The sequence below is a fragment of the Arachis duranensis genome, chromosome 7 (genome assembly GCF_000817695.3).
Source record: "Arachis duranensis cultivar V14167 chromosome 7, aradu.V14167.gnm2.J7QH, whole genome shotgun sequence".
Classification (NCBI taxonomy): Eukaryota; Viridiplantae; Streptophyta; class Magnoliopsida; order Fabales; family Fabaceae; genus Arachis; species Arachis duranensis.
This window is the reverse complement of record NC_029778.3, coordinates 3,324,734-3,350,819: the sequence shown is the minus strand read 5'-3', so window position 1 is coordinate 3,350,819 and position 26,086 is coordinate 3,324,734. Positions and strand designations below refer to the sequence as shown.

The 26,086-nt window shown below is 33.3% G+C and overlaps 4 protein-coding genes and 2 long non-coding RNA genes across 8 annotated transcripts in view; 5 read left to right on the top strand and 1 right to left on the bottom strand.

The window, feature by feature from the left end:
* LOC127740474 (uncharacterized) overlaps positions 1-4,104 on the top strand; it is a 7,977-nt gene extending 3,873 nt beyond the window's left edge. Inside the window, exon 2 of the mRNA XM_052251442.1 lies at positions 3,680-4,104. Coding sequence (XP_052107402.1) covers position 3,680 — 1 coding nt within the window. The 3' untranslated portion in view covers positions 3,681-4,104. The remainder of the gene's footprint in view (positions 1-3,679) is intronic.
* Positions 4,105-5,748: 1,644 nt separating this feature from the next.
* LOC127740706 (uncharacterized) lies at positions 5,749-7,650 on the top strand. The gene is made up of 3 exons (XR_008001532.1): positions 5,749-5,929; positions 5,981-6,040; positions 6,726-7,650. It is a non-coding gene; the product is annotated as an uncharacterized LOC127740706 (long non-coding RNA).
* A 3,271-nt stretch (positions 7,651-10,921) lies between these two features.
* On the top strand, positions 10,922-12,438 carry LOC107496407 (uncharacterized). Its single transcript, XR_008001554.1, has 3 exons — positions 10,922-10,938; positions 11,538-11,564; positions 12,182-12,438. It is a non-coding gene; the product is annotated as an uncharacterized LOC107496407 (long non-coding RNA).
* Positions 12,439-16,198: 3,760 nt separating this feature from the next.
* LOC107496546 (UPF0481 protein At3g47200-like) lies at positions 16,199-17,185 on the top strand. Its single transcript, XM_021126941.2, has one exon. The coding sequence runs from the start codon at positions 16,199-16,201 to the stop codon at positions 17,183-17,185; it is 987 nt and encodes a 328-aa protein (XP_020982600.2).
* Positions 17,186-19,034: 1,849 nt separating this feature from the next.
* On the top strand, positions 19,035-20,317 carry LOC107496406 (UPF0481 protein At3g47200-like). The gene is made up of 2 exons (XM_052252055.1): positions 19,035-19,385; positions 19,640-20,317. The coding sequence occupies exons 1-2, from the start codon at positions 19,035-19,037 to the stop codon at positions 20,315-20,317; spliced, it is 1,029 nt and encodes a 342-aa protein (XP_052108015.1).
* Positions 20,318-21,715: 1,398 nt separating this feature from the next.
* The window catches only part of LOC107496509 (DNA polymerase I A, chloroplastic/mitochondrial), a 56,156-nt gene continuing 51,785 nt past the window's right edge, over positions 21,716-26,086 (bottom strand). For 2 of the 3 annotated variants that reach the window (XM_052251690.1, XM_052251692.1), the window contains exon 12: positions 21,717-22,379. In XM_052251690.1, coding sequence (XP_052107650.1) covers positions 22,218-22,379 — 162 coding nt within the window. In that variant the 3' untranslated portion in view covers positions 21,717-22,217. Of the gene's footprint in view, positions 22,380-26,086 lie in introns of all 3 variants that reach the window. The other variant, XM_052251693.1, reaches the window with a different exon arrangement.

Here is a 26,086-nt window from a genome sequence, read left to right as displayed (position 1 = left end):
ATTCTATTGCACCGCTATAAGACCGGCTATGCTTTATGGTACGGAGTGTTGGGCGGCTAAAGGGGAGCACGAACATAAGCTGAGTGTGGCAGAGATGAAGATGTTGAGATGGATGAGTGGTCATACGCGATTGGATAAAATAAGGAATGAAGATATAAGGGAGAGAGTTGGAGTAGCACCCATTGTGGAAAAGATGGTTGAATCGCGTCTCAGGTGGTTTGGACATGTCAGAAGAAGACCGATAGAACATCCAGTCAGGAGGGTGGATGAGATGGAAGATGGATAAAGGGCGAAAGGCAGAGGAAGACCTAAGAAGACCATCCATGAGGTGGTCAAACGAGATCTACATATAAACGGTCTCACTGTAGACATGATACATGACAGAGCACAATGGCGTCGTTTGATTCATGTAGCCGACCCCACTTAGTGGGACAAGGCTTTGTTGTTGTTGTTGTTGTTGTATTTAATTAAACCGGTTGAATTTCGGTCGAACCAGTAAACCATTGAACCAGTGAACCTTGGTGGTTTGATTTAATTTTTGGGTGTTTCCAATTCTTTGGGTTTTATTTTGTATCTGTTTTCTAGCTTGATGTTTGCACCCCGTTTTATTTGTTGTTGAGTTGGCTCTAGGCTGTTCCTCCATTACTAATATAGATTCTAATTGATAACAACTCAAAACACTACCACACTCATGTTTAGTCTTTTAATTCATAATACACAATTTAAGTGATAGTAGCGGTTGCATCTATTAATCATTGTGAGTTTCTTATAAAAGGAAAATAATTTAGCTTTTATTATTTTAATTAAATTGTTTGGAGTGATAGTTTTTGCTTCTAGAGTTAAATGTTGTAGTTTGAAACTGGTGATCCAATATGCATGTATTAAACTGTGGTTAGAATGACCAAAGTTACTATATTATATATTGAAAATGTAAACTCATTATTAAAACTCTTTTGGGACATATGTTATGTATGTAAAGTACAAAAATTTCTATATGTTAATCTTTACCTACTAAATTATAGAATGCTTAATTTATATATCCCTTAATCTACCGCTGCCATCCACCCCCACCCCTCCCCTCCGCTCCCCTTCTTCCCTTTTATTGTTGTGCCTCGCCTCCCTTCCCCTTTTGCTACCAACCCATCCCCTCCCCTTTTGCCGCCACCCCTTTCCCTCTTTGTCGTTTCTTCCCTTTTCGCCCCACCAGCCACCCTCACTAGCCATCTTTTAACGTATTCATCATATCCTCCATGGCAGAATTAAAAAGAAGGCTCACAAAGCTTCAAAAACAAGAGCTTTGGTGCCAAATTGTAGGAAACCAAACATAGAAACTAGACGGAGTAGTATAATAGTATTATTCACCCTGATGAGTCTGGATCTCAACAAGAAGCCAACGGAAATAGGGCTATATAGCAACCCCACTCTCCCAAGTCAATTCCCAAATTCAGCCTGCCTTTCCTTTCCTCCCCTTTATACGCACCATGCGCAAACCCACGTCTTAGCATGGCATTCCCCTTCTCTCAATGTCTGCCAAGTTAACAATACTTGGGGACCCACTCAATTTTTCCACTCTGCTTAATTCCGAAACTGTCGCTGAACCTTTTGTGCCTATATACCTGCCGCGCTTTGGGGTATTTATGCGTGTTATAAAATGGCAGCCATGACGGCCCCATTGTGATATGCCGTTGCGGATTTTGAGCTCTCTGCCGTAGCAAAGCTGTTTTGTCTCGGTTATCACGGCGATCTGCAACTGTCCACGGTGGAAATGGCGGGTTTAGGTTGCAATTTTTTTTAATTTGAGATGTAATTTGGTAATTTTAAGTTTCTGAAAACCGGTTCGAACCGACTGGTCGAACCGCAAACCAAGGAAATAACGGTTCAGACAGACATTGAAACTGGAGATTTGAAAAATCGATATTGGACTGTTGAACCGGCCGGAAATTGCTCGGTCGAACCGAACCAGTATCCTGCCGGTTTTTTAACTTATACAAAACGCCATCATTTTGGATGCTGGGATGCCCTAGCCAATTACCCAACCCAGCAACCTTAGCTCCACACAACGGCTAAAAGCGAACCCATCCCTCCCATCACCCTCCAACTCCTCCTTCCTCTCACCGTCATTGATCTCACTCCCTCGCTTCTGTCCAGCTCCGGCCGCGGAAACGAGCTTCGAAGCCACCGTTGTTATCGTGCAGCTCTGTTCCACCATCGCGCAGCTCTGTTCCACCATTGCGCAGCTCTGTTCCACCATCGCGCAGCTCTGTTCCATCGTCGCCGGGTTCGCCTCCTGCCTCCGTTGCGCAGCTCTGTTCCATCGTCGCCGGCACTATCTCTATTCCACTTGTCATCCCTTCAGTCGTGCCCTTGTCCCCCTTTTGCTTAGGATCTGCTCTGCCTTGTTCTAGGGCTTCTAGCTTCTAGGTATTCTTTTTTAATAATAATTGTGGAATAATTGTTGTTAGTTAATCTGTGAACTTGTTATGGGTTGAATAAGTGTTAATTAATTTGTGAATCTTGTTGTTTTTACTGTGAATTACTACATTGTTAATGATTCTGATTTTTCAACCGCAGAAGGTGATGAGTTCTTCAGGCTTGAATCCTTTGAAACTAAGTGTTGCATGTGGGGTATGCCTGTTTTGTGTCTTCTTCGCTACTGTGCTCTGTTGACCATTGTGCTGTGTTTTTGTGTTCAATTAAAATTTTTCTTTGAGAATTTAGCTTTGCCATGCTTTGATAAATTGTGCCAATTATGCATTTCTTGAAATTGGTATGCCTCTGTAGATTCTAAATAGTGTGTTTCATGTTTCTGATTTTGATAATTTGAGTAGTTTATGAAGCATAGTTCACTGTTATTGTAAATGATTTGGGACTGCTTTTGAGGAGTGTATGAAGCAGATTACTTGCTGTGTTTGGAGTTGTGTATTAATTAACTTGGTTAATTTGTTATTTGAGCCATGTTACAGCTTGTTGTTAAATAAAGTTTAAAGCTTCAATATCCATTTATTAGTTGGCTATGTTAATATTATTAATAAAGATGATTTGGAGAGGGATTGTAGAATTTGTCACATAGGTTTGGAGAGTGATAGTTCTGAGTCTGGTGTTCCAATTGAATTGGGTTGTGCTTGTGTTGCTACTCACAAAGTATGAGACAAGGTTTAAGATGAAGGGGAATATGAGTATAAATCCCATCTTTACTTTATTCTGTTTAACTGCAAAATTTAGTTTTTGATATTTTTTAATGCTGAATTTGATTGATTCTGTGGATATTTTAGACATCTTTTTTAGTTTATGATTCATGGAATTGAGAATTGGATTGTTTGGTATTGTTCTATATGTATACTTGTTCTATGTCTTGGTGTTGAGTTTGACAAATATTCTCAATTACTTACGGCTATGGTTTCCTTACGGGATTTTATTTTTTCAAAAGAAATCATAGATCATATGGTTTTGATTGATGATGATGACAAAAGTGCTTGGAAACATTAAACATATATTTGAAGAGTGTTTCAAAAAAAACTTGAGTTTGTATTTTGATAAGATCATATGGTTTTGATTGATGACATTTCATGTAGTGTTTTTAAATTTGGAAGATATTTTAAGATTTATATTAGACCATAATTATATTTTAGTATGTATATTTATAATTTATTTATTATTTTATTTTAAAACGGTTTTTCAGATTGAATTACGGTTGGACCGATTGGACAAATAAATCAGTGAACCAGTGACTAGAGCGATTCGATGACTGGTTCGGTTCTCAGAACCTTGGATAATTTAGAAAACCATAAAATCCGATCGAGAGCCCATTTTATTCTGAGGTTGGTGTCACTGAATTGAAATTATTTTCAGTTAAAAAGGTTTCTCATGTTAACTAATTAAAAAAAATAAACAATAAAAAATATTTCGATTAGACTCTCAATTGATTCAAACATAAATCTTCAATCTCCTTTATGTATAGAGTGCATTCTTTAAATTGGATATTTAAAACTTTATTATTAATATTTAGTAAGGTCGTGACATCAGACAATAGCTGTTCTTTTTTATTTTTGTCTAGCTCTTTCATCTCAGTTAGAATCTCACGTCTTTGTCCATTATATATTTGAACCTTGATACCATCTTTCAAACTTAAATTTCCGTGGTATTCACCCTTTAAATGTAACATTTTTAGACCTTCACATACAGGTTTAAAGATTGAAATAAAATCTTCTCTTATGTTCTCCCACCAATCTCCACCCGTCTATTCAGCCTTTAAACTTTTTTTTGTCTTTAGCCAAGAATCTAATCCGAATCATAATATTCTGAAATTATTCTTTTCCGTGATAAATGTAAAAAATGTATTTTCAAAAATAGATTTTTCATCGAAAATACTCCATTTGACTTGTCTTGTGTATCGACGCTCTAGTTTATCAGCCTTATGGTCTTTAGAAAACTGATTAACCAACAGCCTATATGGAAGATGGGAAGGCAAATCTGAAAACCCACTATTACTAGACCCGTGTATGTAATAGTAATAAAACTACATTAAGACTCAAGCAATTTATTATTTGTAATTTAACTACTTAGTAAACAAGCATCACAGAATTATGGCCCAAAAATTACATGTATATGCAAAAACTGCACGTGTAATATACATCTATTTTTTAGGCCATAATTATGTGGTATATTTTTTGCTATCATTCATCACTCTTTCGGCAATCAAAAACCGAGTTATCTTCTAAGCTAATAAATGCTTGTTTACTAAGTAATTAAATTACAAATTAGAAAATTACTTGAGTCTTAATATTGGTAATTTTCTTTAGATGTTTTTTAATTTAAAAAAAAATGTGTTATGTGAGTCTGAGATATCTAAAAAATAGCGTTTTGTTACTATTGAATGCACGAGTCTGATAATAGTGGGTTTTCAAATTTGCCTTCCCCTCTTCCATAAAGAGTGATGGATAATTAGTTTTCTGAAGAACATAAGGCTGATGAACTAGAGCGTTGATGCACAAGATAAGTCAAGTGGAGTATTTTCGATGAAAATCTATTTTTGAGAATGAATTTTTTGCTTTTATGACGGAAAAGAATAATTTCAGAATATTATGATTCGGATTTGGATTCTTTGCTAGAGACAAAAATAAGTTTGAAAGCTGAATGGACGGGTGGAGATTGGTGGGAGAACATAAGAGAAGATTTTATATCAATCTTTAAACCTATCTGTGAAGGTCTAAAAATGTTACAGTTAAAGGGTGAATACCACGTGAATTTAAGTTTGAAAGATGGTATTAAGGTTCAAATATGTAATGGACAGAGACGTGAGTTCTAACGAAGATAAAAGAATAAGACAAAAATAAAAAAGAACAGCTATCGTCTGATGTCATGATCTTACTAAATATTATTAATAAGGTTTTAAATTTTTCATTTAAAGAATGCACCCTATACATAAAGAAGGTTGAAGATTTATGTTTGAATCAATTGAGAGTCTATTCGAAGTATTTTTTATTGTTTATTTTTTTAATTAGTTAACATGATGAGAAACCTTCTTAACTAAAAATAATTTCAATTTAGTGATACCGACTTTAGAATAAAGTGGGCTCTCGATTCGGTTTTATTTTGGGATGTGAATCGAAGAATAAGGTTTTTGTTAGCTGTCTATTGGGCCTTTTATCAACCATCACCGGTTTCGGAGTATCTACAACTACAAACTGTATCAAGCACACAAAGTACCACGATAAAAAAGGAAGCACCTGGTAATGAAAATTGTAAATATATTACTTATACTATAGGTTAAGTCTTTTTATATTTGATTAATTTTATTATTCTTTTGCAGGTGGTGTCCTGATAAAATTTATGAATTATTTATGGAAAAACGTGTTGATGTTTTAAATGAGAGCATATTGACCACGAGTCAAATTTTTGGAATTCAACCCACTTGTTCACGTCGTGAAAAGTTAGTAATCTAAATTTTCAATTTGTACTTCTTTTTTTTATTATTTTTCAGGATTGAATCCATATGGAGGTCATTAGCAAATCAAATCGGCCTATAGGATATGTGAAAAAGGTTAGATTCATGTCTATTTGTGTGTTTAGTTTTGCTCATTGATAAGCTACTTCTCCATGATGAATTGAATTCATAAAGACAAGAATGCATTTGTTCACTTCAGTATTCATTGATCTGATTTATTATAATTGCAACATAAAAATATCATCTATATCCGCCTGAAATTATACTACCAAGATTGAGCTTACTGTAGAAAGAATCACTGGATATGGAGTGAAAGGTCAGTGGTCCCATTTTAATTATAAAATGCATGGAAACATTTATCCAAGTTGTATCAATAAATGCCCAAGTCTTTCCGTCTCAACTCTACAAATGCGACTAACAGTTATTTTTAAGGCTGATGAAATGAAATCTGAAACAAAAGTTGCAATAACATTAACGTAAACCTTGGTGCAATTATGCCGTAATAGCTTTGAAGTGATCAATCTCTCATGGACAGTATTATTTGACATTAGAGTAGCCATGATTTTTGTTGTTTTAATTTCTAAATAAACAAAACGAAGTGAACAACTATTTGAGTTCGTAATTCTGAAATTTCCATAACTTTCCTTTAAATTTGTGTCTCCTGCGAACTTATGCAAATTTATGCATGTTAAATCCAAGTTGATTTTGGGTTTTATAAATGATACAAACATTGCTTTGGGTTGAAAGCCAATATTGTTTAATGTGTGTTTTATTGTGACAGGTCCATAACTCCTCTCACTACCAAAATGAAGCTGGTCTACTCCTTTGGTTATTCAAGAAAATAAACCCAAGACTAGCATAAGCTTCAGCAACTTAAAGAGCCAAAGCTCCTCCATGTACCACCGTTCAGCAATTACATGGTTATGTATAAAAGCAATAAGAGGACAATTCGACCATGCAAGGACAAGTGTGACTCTGAAAGCAAAAAGGACACAGAGACATCTCCACTATCCCAAAGACATCAGCAGAGCAACATTCGGCTAGTGGGTGAGCAAAACACAAATTTGCAAATAGCAGTAGCAGCAGGGAAATGGAGAAAATGAAAAAAGAGTGCATGCCTAGGAAGAAAGCAAAACAATGGACCACAGAGTGGACAGGCTCCTCATCCAGCAAGAGTAGTGGAGCATGATGAAGAAGGACTGTTTGCTAGCTGTGACAGCTCTAACGGGCAGCAAGGACAAGCAAAAGGAAGAAGCAACAATGAAGGCAAGCTGAAGACATATAAGGAGCTTCACTACATCAATTTCAAAGCAAGAAAAAGAGAGAACACACACAGAGCATCATCACAAACATGAAGCTGAAATCTTTTTTTTCTACTCAAGCTTAATTTATGATTTTCTTTGTTATGGCTGTCTTATGTCATTTTCTGTTTTGAAAAAAGGCCGAACTTGTGAGGTTGAAAAGCCAAGAGAGTTGCATAAGAGCTACTGATTTCTGATGTGATTGAGTTGTTGAACTAGGATTAGTTTCTCTTGCCAAGTTGGGTTAGCACTTGGTGAGTTTTGAATCTGTTAGGATTCCCCTTCCAAGTTGAGAAAGCACTTGGAGTAGATACTAGTTGAATTAGGAAGTAATTCAATACTAATAGTATTGGTGAATATAATCAGTGGATTATAGTGGAAATTCCACCATGGTTTGTGGTGGAGACAGGAGACTGGATGTAGGATTCATTGCACAAAGAATTCGAACCAGGATATATGTTGGTCTCTTTCTCCTTTTCCCTACTCTTTATTTGTTCTACATACGAGATAAAATGAAATAATCTCCTGCAATTTAAGCTGCTGCGAAAACAAAGTTTGAATTTTAAGGTTTTAAGCTAACTTGATTCAATCCCCTTTTCAAGTTCAAGTAAAAAGTTGATAATGGTGATTATTATAGGATATTTTAATTAGAAAAATGATATTGCCACTCCTATTTTTAGTAATGTCATTTCACACATGATGACACATGATTTTTTTGCACTGTATATTTGTATAAATTTATATAACCCAAATCTAGCAAAATATATCTTGAATCCCAACGAGGTCTTGAATACCCCTTTGAATATGGTGACTAATCTCAAGCATGGTCTAAGTGAAATTGAGTTTGGCTCTCAATTTGAGTGGTCTTTTCTTTTTGCTTATGTTTTATGTACATGACTATGATTTCTTCCGTTATTTATTTAGGTTATTCCAAGGTACAATATATTGAAGGGAAAGATAAATAATTACAAATATTCATATATTTCAAGTAGCTATTTACCATAAAAGTTTCCTTTGCCAGCGTTGGTTTTACTATCATTTCCTTAATTCTTTTTACTTGCAAGATTGCCTGTGTTATTTTGCAAATTAGATCATATAAGATGTGAATCCAAAGTCTGGTGAAAGGAGGAGAATGATTCAGTTGCTGCTGCATAAAAGTTGTCTCTATATATTTTGAAATGTTTATTCAGCTTAATGATACTGAATATAATGGATATTTTAACTTTGGTTTTTATGTATTCATCATAACCGGTAATAAATCTTCAAATAAATCTTCAAATAAATCAACATACAATGTAAAATAAGATCAGCAATAATATCTTGATCAATCAAAATTAAGCCATAAATATGTATATACTAAGGTTCAGCCAAATTCTTTTGTTTAGTGGCATTTAAAATAAGACATAGATAGACAGGTACAGAAGAAATAAAAGCATTTCCAAAGCACAACATAGTCTATCTTATGATCTATTTATGATATGATATGATATGATCATAACCAAACAAATGCTCCAAAATATGTTTTGGCCGCAATCAACATTATCGCTCATTCAAATCTTAGGAATTATTATCTGAAGAAATCCATCCCTGAAATTTCAGAAACAAAGAAAACAAGATTAGAAATATCAGCTTCAATTCACATGTGTCTACTATTGATGAAGAATGTTAACATAGATTCAATCAAACACTAACACTTCTTTTGTAAGTTCAAATGAACTTATGTGATTGTGAGATATTGAGTCTTTATGAATCATGATTGTACTTAGTTTTCTAGCGGAATTGAAATTTGATTTTAGAATACTATTAAGTATTAACTATGTAATGAACTATGCATCAGTGGCTAATCTTAAATAGTCAACAAATAAGAAGTTAAATAACACTTGAGGTTTCACTCACTGGAATTCAGCCGATATATGATCCTTGTTCATGCCGGAAGGGAGTGGCCAGACCACCTCGCATGGTCCATATCGGCGCTTGTTCAATTAGGCTGCTTATGATTTGGAACTCGGAATCAGCGTTGGCAGCCCACACTTGCCTGATCACAACCGAACTATTGGGACTAGGCTCTAGGAGCGGCAGTCGCTCCACAAACCTTGGCTGAGCAGCACAATAAAAAGGCGGAAAACCAACAACCATGGGCAGTGGCATCAGAAAAATTCTCGGTGGTTGTTGAAGTCGTTCTCGTTCATCATCGACCCTCGTCATTCTTGTATATATGATCGTCATGCTCTTCCTGAAAAGCAACTCTGTTAAATTATTAGAAACTGAAGAAAAAGACAGAACAAAGGAATGTAAATTGTGTGCTGTGTATGGGTGACTGGAAACGGTGCAATACTTTTTCTTTGGGCGGGTTCGTCTAAAGAATGCTTTGAGGCTTGGGTAGATGGAGGTATGAGTAAGAAAAGGAGTTTCTTGCGGTGATGTGGTTTGTGCGGAAGGGTAAGAATGAGATGATTTTCAACAATGTTATGTTTGAGGAAGAAAGAATGAACCTTGATATATTTCCTGTTTGTGTTTCAAACTGGAACCTGAAGAGAGAGCAAAGAACCTTTCATGCAGGTGTGGACTATGTTGTTTAGGTGCGGCCTTCTACTAGTTAATATTGAAAACTAAAATTTGATAATCAATTCAAAGACGACCAAATGTGAAGATAGATTAAAGGGTGCGTTTTGGTCTTTAGTGTTTACCTACGTCCTCTGTCAAAGATATGTATGATTTATAGGGGAATATATATACTTTTACTTTGAAAAAAATATATATATAATAAATCTGCAACACATCACTTAATTATAAACACATACTTAATTGAGAAATCAAACATTCGCAACGAAGATATAGGATTTAATATGAATTTAATGAATGAATAATATTGAACATACACATTTTATTGTTTAATGTGAACAATGACAACAATAAATATTCATATTTATTAATTACAAATTTAATCTTTTAGATTTTATAGTTATTAGACTTGATTTGTTCTGATTTAATTTAACACAAATATAATTATTTGATCTATTCTATTATTAAAAGCGATTAAGTGAAAATATTTGAGTGATTATTATTCTATTTTTTAAATTTAATTTCATTGCAAGAGATTCATGCATGACTTCTCCTAATTTTTAAAATATATAACTTTGACGCCACCATATAAATTGTGAAATAAGGAAGAAGATTAATTTTTTAATATATACTAATTAATAAATATAATTTAAACATAGGGTCTATTTTATTTCACTAAATGAGATCCAGGAACTCAAAAGACAAAAGTATTTTACTAGTTGTGTGATGCTTGTAGTTGTTAAACTTTACAATGGATGTACACAATTGAAAATGGAAATGAAGACAGAAAACTATTGTTTAACAGAGTTGGAAGATTTGAATTGAATCACTTCATGTCTTAGCTGGACTCCACATTTTTTTGTCTTTCTCCATCCTGTCAACTTTAACGTTGTTGCTATTGATTGTTGAGAGATCCTTATGCAGCATAAAAATAAAGATCTATGAAGAGATACTAGTTTAGGATATGGATTGATAGTTTGTTGCAAATAGAAATCATTTGTCTGATGTGCATGTTCAATTTGAATGTTCCTCATTGTCACTGACTGTGGACTTCCATCAGATTTCAGATGGAATGACTATACAAATTCAAACAGTTAATTTATTACTTGAAACTCATGGGGGAGCAGCATGGTAAGTTCTTCTTACCAGTATTCTGAATTGGTTACCTACTTTAGTTTATTTATGCTCTAAAAGGAGAATGTAAGGGTGTATCCACTGTTGAATCATTTTGTGAGTTATGATTACATTACTTTACAATAGGTATAGAGGTACATAAACATAAACCCTTGCCTTCATATTTGAAAAGCAAGCTGACTCTAGAAGAATGTCTTCTTTACAATAGGTATAGTGATGTTCATGAGGCCTTTGACAACAAGATAGGAGGTAACCATGGTTAATACCTTAGGGCATATTTGTCTTGCATGTTCATGCAATTTATACTGGAAGTATTATTCAGTAAATTTGGAAATGTATTTGAATTTGACTTGACGAGGTTAAAAATCTTTAGTTATTATCTCAGTATTGAAATCACAAAGATGAAAAACTCCCTCTACATGTTTATGTTGGATGATCTTATTCAGCATTTGCTTATTAGAAATACATTAATGAAAAAATGTTTATCTAGTTCTCTCTGCATTGGCAAGTTGCCATGTCTATTGGTCCTTTGATGTGCCATAGTTTTTCTGGCATCCCTTGGAGAACAATTAATTGTTTATATATTTTCCTTGCAGGCAAGTCTTTCGGAGGCTATTTTTAAGGTTTGTGTTATATGCTCTGCCCGAATAACTACTATTGAAAGGATTAAGTAATTTACTAATCTTGTTTTGCTCATGGGGCTTTCGTATTGTTTATCGGTGTTAATAGGACTTTAAGTTGAGTGGAGACTATATACAAACTAATTTAAAAGGATTTAATATAGGGTGTTTTGGTTTTAGTCCCTCAAAAAAATTAATATAGGACCATAAAAGATTATATTGCAAACAATTTATTGAAAGATCCGAGACAAACAACTTAGAAAGTTGCAAATTTATAGTGCAACTGAGTTGAAGGAAGCAGGAGTGAAGTTTGAGGTAAAGAAAGCTAGTCAGTGCTTACTAGACTTGCAACTTTCTGGTCATACTTTGAGAATCCCATTCTTTAGAGTAGAAGATATTACTGAGGTTGTTTTGAGAAATTTGTTAGCTTTCCAGCAAGGTCACTGCATCAATGAATCCTACCTTGCTGATTATATTGCTGTGATAGATTTTCTTATCAACACAGACAAAGATGCAGATTTGCTTATTAAGAATGGAATAATTGAGAATTGGTTCAATGGTCTTGGAGTGAACATTATGTATCCAGATTTTAATGTGCAGTATTCCCTTATTTTTCAAAGGTTGAATGATTTTTGTGCACGCCCTTGGAACAAAAAAGTTGCGACTTATTGCAACACTCCATGCAAGCCGGTAGTTTCTATTGCTGGAATTTTTCTGCTTGTTCTCACTGTTATTCAGACAGTATTTTCTATTCTCCAAGGAGTACAGTAGTACTAGATTAATGTTTGATATCCTTGTAATTGAAGACCACTGCATAAGGCAACTGCCTTCTCTGTAATTGTGTATCAAGTTTGAATGTGATATTTTTTTATTGTTGCTTGCTGGTTTCTATACATTATTTCCACATCTTTATTCTGAAATTAGTATTCAAACATCATGTTCTATCTTAAGGTTTGAAACATTACGATCTTTACCTGCTTCGGGAACATTTGTAGCTTTGAAACAATCATGCTCCCAAATCAATTGTTTAGGTGATAGCAAAGCAGGGGATAAATTGTTCAATTGTCTTGAGGAGAACATTATCCATGAAACTTTTAATGCTGAGAATGCTTTCTGTAAACATCTTTGGCACAGAAAAGTAGCCACTTTGAGGCACTTGCATAATTTTGTTTTATTAGCAGTTATCATGATACTAACTTTCCATAATATGAAAAAATTTAGCTTTAAAAACATCATGATAGTTTGTGCGAGCTTGAGAAAAAAGAAGAAAAGAAGAGATGAGAATATGTGAATCAAGAACGGAAGAAGGAAGAAGGAAGAATTGAATGATGATGCTGCTGTTTCAGCAGCCTTGATTTGGAAGCTTCTTATACAAGTAACCACCTTCAATGACGAAACCAATCAAAGTGACGCGCAAGGGTTCACAATCTATTCTTGGGTTACAAGTAATGAACAGAGGAATGAAAAGCTTAAACTGATAATCTTGGTTATCAGGTTTATATAGTTGGTCTTAGCTGAATGGTCTAACTAAAGCTACCAAATCTGGTTTTATTCTAACTAACTTCCTGGCTGGAATATAACACAATCTAATTGGATTACACGTAAATATATACATCCTCTAATATCTTTCTATTGTGTATTTGAATACTTTGTGAAATGAACTAAAACTACACAATTTTCTTCTGCATTACTTGCTTGCTATTCTTTTTCACAAAACAATGGTGAGCCAAGTAAAGTACTAAAAGTAGCAAAGTTAATAATACACAAACTCATTTTGTTTATATTAAAATTTAGCTTTTACTCATTAAATCTCAACCACACTCTTGTAATGCCAAAAGGAAAAGCTAGCAGTAGTAAATTATAATGTGTCAATGACTAGTCATACTGTAGTATACTTTAAGGCTAAGCCTTGTACAAATATGTTTCTTAATTCATAATCTCAGTGATACTTGCCTTTGAGCATCCAAGAAAAAATAAAGGGATCATATACTTGTCTTTGTTTTGCAGCTAAGATCAGCTTCTTTTCCCAATCTCAGCTATATATCTGTCTCATGTTTTCTATAAGCTTGTGTGTCATATTCACCATGCCACACAATCACTTGTGATGCTTCCAAAACTTTTGAGTTGTGTTGTATGGGGTACTTCACTACTAAGTCAAAGGCGACACTCTCATATCGTTTCATTTTCCAAATACACGAAGGCTGAAAGGTGAGTGTGTCTTATTGTATTATCTTCCAAAATTTTCTTTTTGACCTTTCTGCTACATTAACTGATATAGAATTAGTTATAAAGATAAAGACATAAATAATCACCAAGACATACGTTAAATTATTTTCCATATGTGAATATAAAAATAAACAAAGACCGATTGAAGAGGAAAGAAAGCATATATTAGCTTTTTTTTCTTATACTTTATCAAAAAATTCTATTTAAACAATTAGTTTAATTCTCGATGCTCAATAGAAGCACAGGTAACACAAATTTATAGTGCAACTGAGTTGAATGAAGCAGGAGTGAAGTTTGAGGTAAACAAAAACAGCCAATGCTTACTAGACATACAACTTTCTCGTCATACTTTGAGAATTCCATTCATTAATGTGGAGGACACTACTGAAATTTTGTTGAGAAATTTGTTAGCTTTCGAGCAATGTCACTATATCAACGGACCCTACGTTGCTGACTATATCTGTTTCTTTTATTTTCTTATGAACACAGACAAAGATGTAGATTTGTTGATTAAGAAATGAATAATTGAGAATCAGTTAAGTGATAGAAATGCAGTGGCTGAAATGTTCAATAGTCTTGGAGTCAATATTTTGAATCCAAATTTTAATGTGAAATATTTTCGTATTTTTCAAGAATTGAATGCTTTTTGTAACCACCCTTGGAACAAAAAAGTTGAGACAGTAGCTTCTATTGCTGGAATTTTTCTGCTTATTCTCACTGTTATTCAAACAGTATTTTCTATTTTCCAAGGTGTACATTAATACTATATTATTAATGTTTATGTTATGTAGCTGAATTTCTATCAACTATGTTGCTGAATTTCTCGAGTGTAAGAATTTTACTTGAATAAAATTTTCCTCCAATGAGGAGTTACTTTGGAAACTGGTGGAGCCTTAGAAGCTTAAAAATATGGTGTGTTTGAGGAATAAAGAATATGGTGCAAAGACAGAAACACTTAAAAATAAATAAATAACAATATAAAAATTAATTATTTTTAAATAACAAATATAAAAATTAATTTTTTTTTAATATCTTAACTGGAAGGTGTCTATTCGAAAAGTATTTCTAACAAAAAAAAATACTAACCCATAAAATATTTACTGTATAAAAGACAGTAAAGCAGAATAAAAATCTCTTATTCTTCGTTTTCTCTCATTTAATTAAATTTTTAATATTTATTATAAAACATTAGATATTATTAATTTTTAAAATTTTATAATAAAAATTAAATAATAAAATACAATTTATTTTAAAAAATTTATAATTTTGTGATATTATTATGAAAAAAAAACTTGTAAATAATAATACACAAACTAATTTTTTTGGGCTATTAAAATGTCAAACTTGATACTTTCCTTTAAGCATGAAAAACATAAAGAAAAGTCTAGGGGCCAGCAGTCAGCAGATTTATTAAAATCTGGCCAGCAAAAGGAAAATGAGTGATTTTCCACCATTAGATGAAATCTCACACAATTAAATATATTTTTGATGGCTAATTGATGGCTACAATTCATAAAATCTGCTGGTCCCCTAGCACTCCTCAAACATAAATATATAGCAGCATCCAAAACGAAAAAAAAGTGATATATAGTTGCCTTTGTTATGCAGCTAAGATCAGCTTCTTTTCCCAGCCTCATCACTATATCTATCTCATCTTGAATATGCTCATGCCATTTATTTGGAATTATTGTCATCACATAACACTGCTTCTTTTTTGGTAAGGTTGTCTTTCCTATTCCTCCCATGCCATGCAATGTCTTGTTTTGATTGGAAGTGTTTTTCATTCAAACCGCATAAAATAATGATTTCTGACAAAAAGTTCAACCGTTGTTGTAGGGCACCGAGTCAAAGCCAGTCAACACTCGTATATATTAAAAGGCTGCAATGTGAGTTTGTCTTACTATATTATATTATCTTCCAAAATATATCTTTTTGTCTTTTTTACTAGCATTAATTAATAATATAGTAATAGTTATAAAGGTAAATAAATAAATAATCACAAGGAAACATGTTGATTATAATTAGGTGGAAACTCAGGTGCAGTAGACTTTACCTAAAAGTTGATACCTGAAAGTCGTTAGATAATTTGACTGATATCAACTTCACGGACTTCACCTGAGTTTTCACCTAATTATAATCAACATGTTTCCTTTGTATACTATTTATACAGCTAGATGGCAAATCGGAATCCTCATGTTGCAATCAAGATTAAAGCAATGTTGGAGGCAGCACAACCTCGATTTACAGAGAAATGCTGCATCTACAGGGTGTCCCATGAGATTCGCAAATCAAATGAAGATGCATACACTCCAAAGGTTGTTTCAATTGGTCCTTTTCACCATGGGGATCAATATTTGCTAAACATGGAGGAGCCAAAAAGAATATTTTGTAGACAGTTCATTGAAAGATCTATGACAAACAACTTGGAAAGTTTTGTTAGTTGCGTGCAAGAGCTCGAACCAACGGTTCGTGCTTGTTACTCAGATAACATCAAGCTTACTGAGGAAGAACATGTTATGGTGATATTGGTGGATTGCTGCTTCATATTAGAATTTTTACTTAAGAGCTATCATGGGTGGAGACGACGTGATTTGTTGTTGCTTGAGAATCAAGTTCCTTTCTTTGTTCTTGAGAAGCTTTATAACCTAGCTCTTGATTCTCCTCCATTACTAACACTCGCTTTTCGTTATATTGTTCCTTATAGTATCATCCTTCCTGATAGTATCATTTCCGGCGATGTTCTTAGGCTATTATCCAACGATTCTGGAATAGCTCATTTCATAGATCTATCAAGAAAGTTTCTATTAACATCCTCTGGCTTCTCTGGATGCTTAAGAGAAGCAGAGTTCCCCCACATTTATAGTGCCACTGAGTTGAGTGAAGCAGGAGTGAAGTTTAAGGTAAAGAAAAATAGCCAATGCATGCTAGATTTGGAACTTTCAGGTCATAATTTTAGAGTGCCGTCTATTAGAGTGACAGCCTTTACTGAAGCTATTTTGAGAAATTTGATAGCTTTTGAGCAATGCCACTGTATGAAGGAATCTTACCTCGCTGACTATATTGTAGCCTTGGATTTCCTTATCAACACAGAAAAAGATGTAGATTTGTTGATTAAGAAAGGAATAATTGAGAATTGGTTAGGTGATAGCAATGCAGTGGCTGAAATGTTCAATGGTCTTGGACTGCGGGTTATAAATCCAGATTTTAACGTGCAATATATCCGTATTTTCAAAGAGTTGAATGCTTTCTGTGGCCACCCTTGCAACAAAAAAGTCGCAACTTTGAGGCGCGACTATTGCAACACTCCATGGAAGACAGTAGCTTCAATTGCTGGAATTTTTCTGCTTGTTCTCACTGTTATTCAGACAGTATTTTCTATCCTCCAAGTGGTACACTAGATACTAGTGCTACATTAATGTTTGTGTTGTGACTGGATGATTATATGTTCAATGCTCAATATATAATATGGTAGACTTGATATGTTTGTATTTTGGAAGAACTAAAATGTTTGTTATGAATATGTGTAGTCCATATATCATGTAAGGGTCACTATGTTATGTATTATTATTTATTGAAGACCTCTAAGTTTGAATATTGTTGTTTTCTTTGCATTATTTACACGCTTTTATTCCGAAATTAGTATTCAAAGCTACAATGTCATAAGGATCATCATCCGACGAAGACACAATGTCATATATATAGCCATGATTTTTCTCAACGTACCAATTAAAAGCTAGAGATCATACAAACTAGCAAGAGTGATTAAAAAGAAATACTAACCAACATGACATATATAGAGTAATAGAGATTAGCATATCTGGAAGAGATACAAATAATTTTAAGAGAAGATAATTATATTGGTTTTATTTTCAACTTAGTGAGGATGATTTAATTTCTAACAGCAGCAGCTTTGTCCTTCATCGTGTGCAAAAAACAATGTGTTTGAGAAATAAAGAATATGGTGCAAAGATAGAAGTTGAAATGTAGAAACACTTTAAAATAAATAAATAATCATACAAAAACTCTTTTTTTTTGGTATTAAAACTTAGATTCTAGTCATCAAATCTCAACCATCAATCTTGTAACGCAACACAAAAATAAATGCCAATCTTGTATAAATGTGTTTCTCATTTCATAATCTTGGTGATACTTGCCTTTGACCATGAAAAAAATAAATATATAGGAGCATCCAAAAAGAAAAAGTGATATACTTACCTTTGTTATGTAGCTAAGATCAGCTTCTTTTCGCAGCTTCATCACTATATCTATTGCCATTTATTTGGAATTGTTGTCATCTAACACGACTTGTTTTTGTGTAAGGTTGTCTTTCCTATTCCTTCCATGTCATACAATGTCTTGTTTTTATTAGAAGTGTTTATTATTCAAACCACATAAAATAATGATTTCTGACAGAAAGTTCAATTGTTGCTGTAGGGCATTGAGTCAAAGGCGGGCAAGACTCTTATACATAGAAAGGCCGCAAGGTGAGTTTGTTTATTATATTATCTTGCAAAAATATCTTTTTGTCTTTTCTACACTAACTAATAATATAGTAGTAATTATAAAGGTAAAGAAATAAATAATCATACGGACAAATATAAAGGTTCTCTCATAAGAATATAAAAGTAAATAATTTTATTACCGTAGTCTTTCGGTGCTAAATAAATAATATTTTTGGTTAATTATAAATAAATATTATTTTTTATTATATATTATAAAGATGATAATGTAACTATATAGATAGATCATGTTGTATAGTAAATAAATTTGATGTTGAGATGGCAAATTTTTAAAGGATGTCATAATAAATAAGACTGCGTTTGTTTATAGAGATAAAACACAAAAATAGAGATATAGAGACATTAAATTGTGTTTGATAGAAAAGACATGAATAAAAATAATGTGTTCAAAAATATTGAATTAGTATATTTTGTGTTCATCTTAACTAGAAGACCACAAAAACACTAATAAAAAGCATAATTTATTTTTTATTTTTTTATTATTCTAGTTAATTTTTTATAATTATATTTTTTATTATATTTTTCGTCTTAAATTTTTAAATAAAAAAATAAAAATAAATTAAATTTTCATAATTTATTTTAATTTATCATCAAATACAATAAATACAAAATTTTGTATCTTTGTTCTTTGTCTTGTTTTTAATATATCTTATTATGTTACCCAAAAACAAAAGCAGCCTAATAAATTTACATGGTTCCTTCACATACTAAGTATTATTACATATAGATGGCAAATTCGAATCCTCGTGACGCTGCAATAATGAAGATTAAAGCAAAGATGGAGAAGGCACATCCTCTCTTTACAGATGAATGCTGCATCTATAGGGTGCCTCATGAGATTCGCAAGCTCAACGAAGATGCATACACTCCAAAGGTTGTTTCAATTGGTCCTTTTCACCATGGAAACGAAAAGTTGCTAAACATGGAGGGCCAGAAAACAATGTATTTCAAAGAATTCATTGAAAGAACCGAGACGAAGAACCTGGAAAGTTTTGTGAGTTGCGTGCAAGAACTGGAGCCAAAGGTTCGTGGTTGCTACTCAGATGACATCAAGCTTAGCGAGGAAGAACATGTTATGGTAATATTGGTGGACTGCTGCTTCATATTAGAGATTTTACTCAAGTCCCATTTCAATCAGTGGTCAAGTCATGATGTCTTTATTCTGTCACCTCGGTTATCGACCTATTTGAAATATGATTTGTTGTTGCTTGAGAATCAAGTCCCTTTCTTTGTTCTTGAGAAGCTTTACAATCTAGCTTTTCCTTCTACCTCAAATCCTTCACTGTTAACTCTCACTCATTATATCCTTCGTGGTATCATTTCTGGTAATAGGAATGGGCTAGGAATGGGCTATCCTTAACCAATGTTGGTAGAATAGCTCATTTCACAGACCTAACAAGAAAGCTTCTGTTATTATCTTCTGACTTATCAATCTCTGAATGCTCAAGAGAAGCACAGGTAACACACCTCTATACTGCAACTCAGCTGAGGGAAGCAGGAGTGAAGTTTGAGGTAAACAAAGCTAGTAACTGCTTACTAGACTTGCAACTTTCTGGTCATACTCTTAGAATTCCATTCATCAGAGTGGAGGACTCTACCGAAGAAGTTTTGAGAAATTTGTTAGCTTTCGAGCAATGTCACTGTATCTACAAATCCTACCTCACTGACTACATCCTTATCATTGATTTTCTTATCGACACAGACAAAGATGTGGATTTGTTGATTAAGAATGGAATAATTGAAAATCGGTTAGGTGATAGCATTGCTGTGGCTAAAATGTTCAATGGTCTTGCAGTGAACATTTTGACTTCAGGTCTTAATGAGAAATATTCTTGTATTCTTAAAGGCTTGAATGATTTCTGTGAGAAGCCTTGGAACAGAAAAGTAGCAACTTTGAAGCGCGACTACTGCAACACTCCGTGGAGGACGGTAGCTTCCATTGCTGGTATTTTTCTGCTTATTCTCACTGTTGTTCAGACAGTATTCTCGATCCTCCAAGTTGTACTCTAGTACTATATTAATGTTTGTGTTGTGTTGTTTGAATTGAATTTGATTGGATGATTATGTTAATATTCAATATGATGTGGTAGATTTAATATATTTGTATTTTAAAGTAATTGAAATGTTTGTTATCAACATGGATAACCCATGTATTTATTGAAGACCACTTTATATGGTAGCTCCCTTTTCTGTAATTGTATCAAGTTTGAATGTGATTTTTTTTTATTGTTGTATTCTATATGTTATTTACACGTCTTTTTTTTTACAGTACACATAGTTTGCCATGGTATTTATATATAGTTGCTTAATTTATTAAAAAGAGATAAAAATTAATTTATATTTAAAAATTATAAAAATAAATTATTTTTAAATATTTAATATTTATCAGAAGCTAAATTCATGCCAAATTCAAAGGCAAAAAAAAAATTTGCTAAACTTACACGTGAATCTTAATTTAGTCTCTAAAATATTTATTGTTTCTATTTAGTCTCCAAACTTTACGAACTTGATTCAAGTTAGTCGTTTTTGGGATAATTTTCGATACACAGATGTTAACAAAATACTGACGTAGATAGTTAGATACCACGTTAGATTCTGTAAAGCAATGCCGTTTTTGTTTTGGCATTCAAATAACTAAAAAACATTATAAGTAGTGTTTATTGAAACTTTTACTCCCAAAACAAATAATCCAGCATCATTATTAGACTATTTGAACGCCGAAACCAAATCGCCATCATTTTACAAGTTTGGGCATGATTTTGTCTCTCCATGTCAAGACTCTATTAACATTTATGTGTTAAAAATTATCCCAATAATTAATGTGAATTTAGTTTATAAAATTTGAAGGCTAAATAAAGATCATTGAAACTACAAAAACTAAATTAAAACTCGTACAAATTCAAAAATCAAATTGAGTATTAACTCATTCAAACGTCATGTTTTATCTTAAATAATGCGAGGAATGCTTTTCAATTTCAATTGTAAGATAAAGAATGTCCATAAACTAAGTCATAGAAAGTCTTGAATCAACTTGAAAGTATGCAAACTGCGAAAAATAACATGAAAAAGAAATACTAACATTCATACAACTAAACCAGAAGTTAATATTATTAAGTGGATATTAGCAATAGAGGATGTTATTTAAACATTGACAAATAAGTATTAACTGAACACCCACCATGATCTAAAAATTTAAAATATTTTTATATAAAATTTATAAGTTAATCTATAATTCCTAAGTATCTTTAATTTAGATTAAATATTTTGTCTACACAAATCTAAATAAATGAAACACAATTATGCACAGGCAACGAAACAAATCTTAAAAGTTTGCAAATCTCATCCCTAATTAAGAGAAACAGAATAATAGAAACTTTTTAATTTTCCACTAATTTTATATACATCACATAATGCTTGCATCATGCAAAATGGCTATACTGGTTCATGATGCAAGGCATGACACTTAGGTATGATTCAAAATAGTGAAAAAAAAAAACTGCCAACTAAAGCAGTCAGATGCCGAGACCATTGATTTTGGCCTTTTGCTTCCATCTTGGAAGTTAAATGTGTTATGTTTTGGCATCACCATAACATAACACTTGAAACAACTCCAAACCTCTATAGAAATCAAAGGAGGAAAATAACAATACTATGGAAAAGTTAGGGGCCAGCAATTTTATTGCATTTTGGCCAGCATGTAACTAGCAGAGAAAGGTGAGCCATTGGATGAAATCTCACACCAATCTCACACCATCAAATCATCATTGATGACTAGTTGATGGCTACCAATCACAAATATTGCTGGCCCCTAGCATTGCTCTAATACTATTTGAGGCATTATTTTTGCCTTTCAAACAAAATCACTTATTTACCAAATAGACATGGACTTCATGCTGTATAATGGAATGTTCTATTTGGCAGAGTACCAGTTTTGAGCACACTTGGCATCAACGGAGAGGTCGACTTTTAGAATGTTTTTTCCATGGAAGGGTTTGGCCATGCATTCTACAACTATGGCCTTTGCTACCTCAGCTGACTCACTTGGCCCTTCCAATATCACTTCATCATGAACCTGCTTTGTCAAATAAAAATCTTAGATACAAAGTACCAAGAAAGTTGCTTCATGGATATTGAAAAAGGATTCAGATTTGGATTGACATCAATAATACAAAGATAAAAAGGTTAATGTTTTATAATTGCCTATGACAAATATAGATATGCTGACGAGCCTGCTGACATCACACAGCATCAAGGACATTACCAGAAGCATTCATGAGAAGTTCCTCACACAGCATAATCAGCAATGAAGCCTGAAATATCATCTTCATCAAAATCTGCATTACATACAAAATGAATAACTCTAACTACTTATAAAAGGCCACCATTAATGTAGAGCAAAACACAACTCCCTAGATAAACAAAAGTATAGAGCCAGAACTCAACAGATTCAACATCAACTCATTCTTTCCGCTTGGAAACAGATTTTTAATGTCTTAATTTATTGAGCTTCTGAATCCAAATACTTGAAATGCCTATTAGAAATGGTGTGCCTTTCTAATGTTTGGAGTTGGTGCTCTAAAAACATGCTTCCTTTGGTCAATCCATCAATCTAGTTGCCTACATGGATTCATAATATTGCCATTACATGTAATGATTGTAAAGGCCAAAAGAGATAGAAAGTAAAGGAATGAATTTGTGTGAAATCACCCCTTCCCCAGTTATAGAATATAGAATTATACTGGAAATGCAGGAAATTATAGAGCAGAAAAACCAAAGTTGTCATCTCTCGAAGAAATATGTTTCTTGATATATATTTTGGACAAAATTGGACGCTCTTGTAGACCCAAATATTAAGCTTCAACCAGATCAAAGAGATTTGGACTAAAGAAGATATCAAAAGATTTGTTTTATGCATTACATGTATTAGCAGAACATCTTTAAGACAGACAACAAAAGCAGAGAAAAGAACAGGTTGTTAGTGAAGTGGAGTTTTCAGATTCTATAAATGTCTGACAGGGGAAAACCTCTAAAAAATCACGAGTTTTACACCAAATAGAGGACAAATATCCAATTCTGCCCAAACTTTCTTGTCCACGTGTTTGCTATCTAATATAGTTATGCCCCAACCAAATACACCAATTAGTGGCACAGATAGCATACTACTGCAAAGATTTGGCTTCCTTCCTCCTCCCAAAACCAACTTAACTAAGTCAACAAGAACTGCTCCAGAGATCTAGAACACCCAACACATAAATATATAGAATTAGCCATAAAACAAATATTCAACTGATTCTAAACTAGCACTTATATTTAGTATTTCCATTTCACAATGCATGTCACACAATCCCAAATCAAATGAAGAAGGATCTCTTGTAAAAAGCATCAGCATAGTCTCTACATTAAAAAAAAGCAAATCATGAATGTCCCACATGGTACTGCTAAAAACCAGGGCTGTATATTCAAATATATGTTACTGTTATCTGAAAAAAAAGCCGCTTTGTAATTGAAGTGTTATAAAACAATTGTCATATCCAAAAAATAACTAGTTGATACTACTTTGTAATTCACAGACAAAATGTTGTTACATGAAAAATCTAATGTATGATAATTTTTTTCAACTTAAAGAGTATTAAGCTTTTGCAATTTCCAACCCAAAAAATATATTAACATATTCCCTAAACCCATCATCATTAGCCAAAAAATAAGTTTCCCAAAATGTAGTGAGTTCTGTTTTTGGTTCCTAGGTCAGGGAGGTTGCCGTGTTCATCGGAGAGAGTGAGTCCAAGCTGGATGATTTTGAGGGCGTCAACATTGGCCTTCATGACTTGGTAAGTTTCTCATGGAACAAGACTCAGGTAGTTCTTGTTGCGCGCAGGATGACTACGCCGGGGAATTCAGTGTCAATGGAAGCAAATCGATATTTGTCAATCAGGCTGCTTATGATTTGGAACTCGGAATCAGCGATGGCAGCCCACACTTGCCTGATCACAACCAAACTATTGGGACTAGGCTCTAGAAGCGGCAGTCACTCCACAAACCTTGGCTGAGCAGCACAATAAAAAGGCGAAAAACCAACAACCATGGACAGTGGCATCAGAAAAACTCTCGGTGGTTGTTGAAGTCGTTCTCGTTCATCATCGACCCTCGTCATTGTTGTATATATGGTCGTCATGCTCTTCCTGCAACTCTGTTAAATAATTATAAGAAACTGAAGGAAAAGATAGAACAAAGAAATGTAAATTGTGTACTGTGTATGGGTGACTGGAAACGGTGCAGTACTTTTCCTTTGGGCGGGTTCGTCTAAGGAATGCTTTGAGGCTTGGGCAGATAGGGGTATGAGTAAGAAAAGGAGTTTGTTGCGGTGATGTGGTTTGTTTGGAAGGGTAGGAATTGAAAGAGATGATTTTCAACAATGTTATGTTTGATGAAGAAAGAATGAAACTTGATACATTTGTGTCCTGTTTGTGCTTCAAACTGGAACCAGAGAGGGAGCAAAGAACCTTTCATGCAGGTGTGGACGTTGTTGTTTAGGTGCTGCCTTCTACTAGTTAATATTGAAAACTAAGATTTGATAATCAATTCAAAGACAACCAAATGTGAAGATAGATTAAAGGGTGCGTTTTGGTCTTTAGTCTTTAGTGTTTACCTACGTCCTGTGTCAAAGATATGTATGATTTATAGGGGAATATATATACTTTTACTTTGAAAAAAATATATATAAAATAAATCTGCAACACATCACTTAATTATAAACACATACTTAATTGAGAAATCAAACATTCGCAACGAAGATATAGGATTTAATATGAATTTAATGAGTGAATGAATAATATTGAACATACATCTTATATTGTTTAACGTGAACAATGACAACAATAAATATTTATATTTAGTAATTACAAATTGAATCTTTTAGATTTTATAGTTACTAGACTTAATTTATTCTGATTTAATTTAACACAAGTATAATTATTTGATCTATTCTATTATTAAAAATGATCGTGTGAAAATATTTGAGTAATTATTATTCTATTTTTTAAATCTAATTTCATTGTAAGAGATTCATGCATGGCTTCTTCTATAATTAGTATCCAAATTAAACATCATGTTCTTTTTTTTTTGTGACTAAATAAAACAGAAAGAAAAAAAAAAGAGACAAAGCCAAATTAATTGGTTAGAGTCATATCTAAATCTATTAGATGTTGAAACTTACTCCATGGTTGGCTTCAATTCGAGTGAATGTCCACGACAAAAGCTGCTGCTTTAGCCATACAATCTGCAATACTGTTTGCAGTCCTCTGAATTAAAAAAATAGAGATTCTCCAATTCCAATTCATAACCTCATGTATGCTTTGCCAAATCCTATTCCTATTTCGGAATATCCTTACTAAGTATTCTTTGGTTTACCAAGAAAAGAGCTTTTAAACAGTCTGTCTCACAAATAACCTCACGAAATCCACTCTCCCAAGCAAGAAGTAAACCTCTCCAAATTGCATACAATTCAGTAAAAAGAACACTGCACACTTCGACTTTTCCAGTGCAATATTTCAACCAACATCCATCATGATTGCGAATGATACAACCAAAACCAGCATAACCAGAAGGAGCAAACCAACTAGCATCACAATTCAATTTAACATAATGAACTGGAGGTGGAACCCAATGCAAACAAAGTGAAGGAGGAGACAGAAATTGATGCATAACAAACATAGTATGAAACTCCCTTACTAAACTACGAATCAAACTCACCACTTTACTAGCACTCTATGAATCATCTAT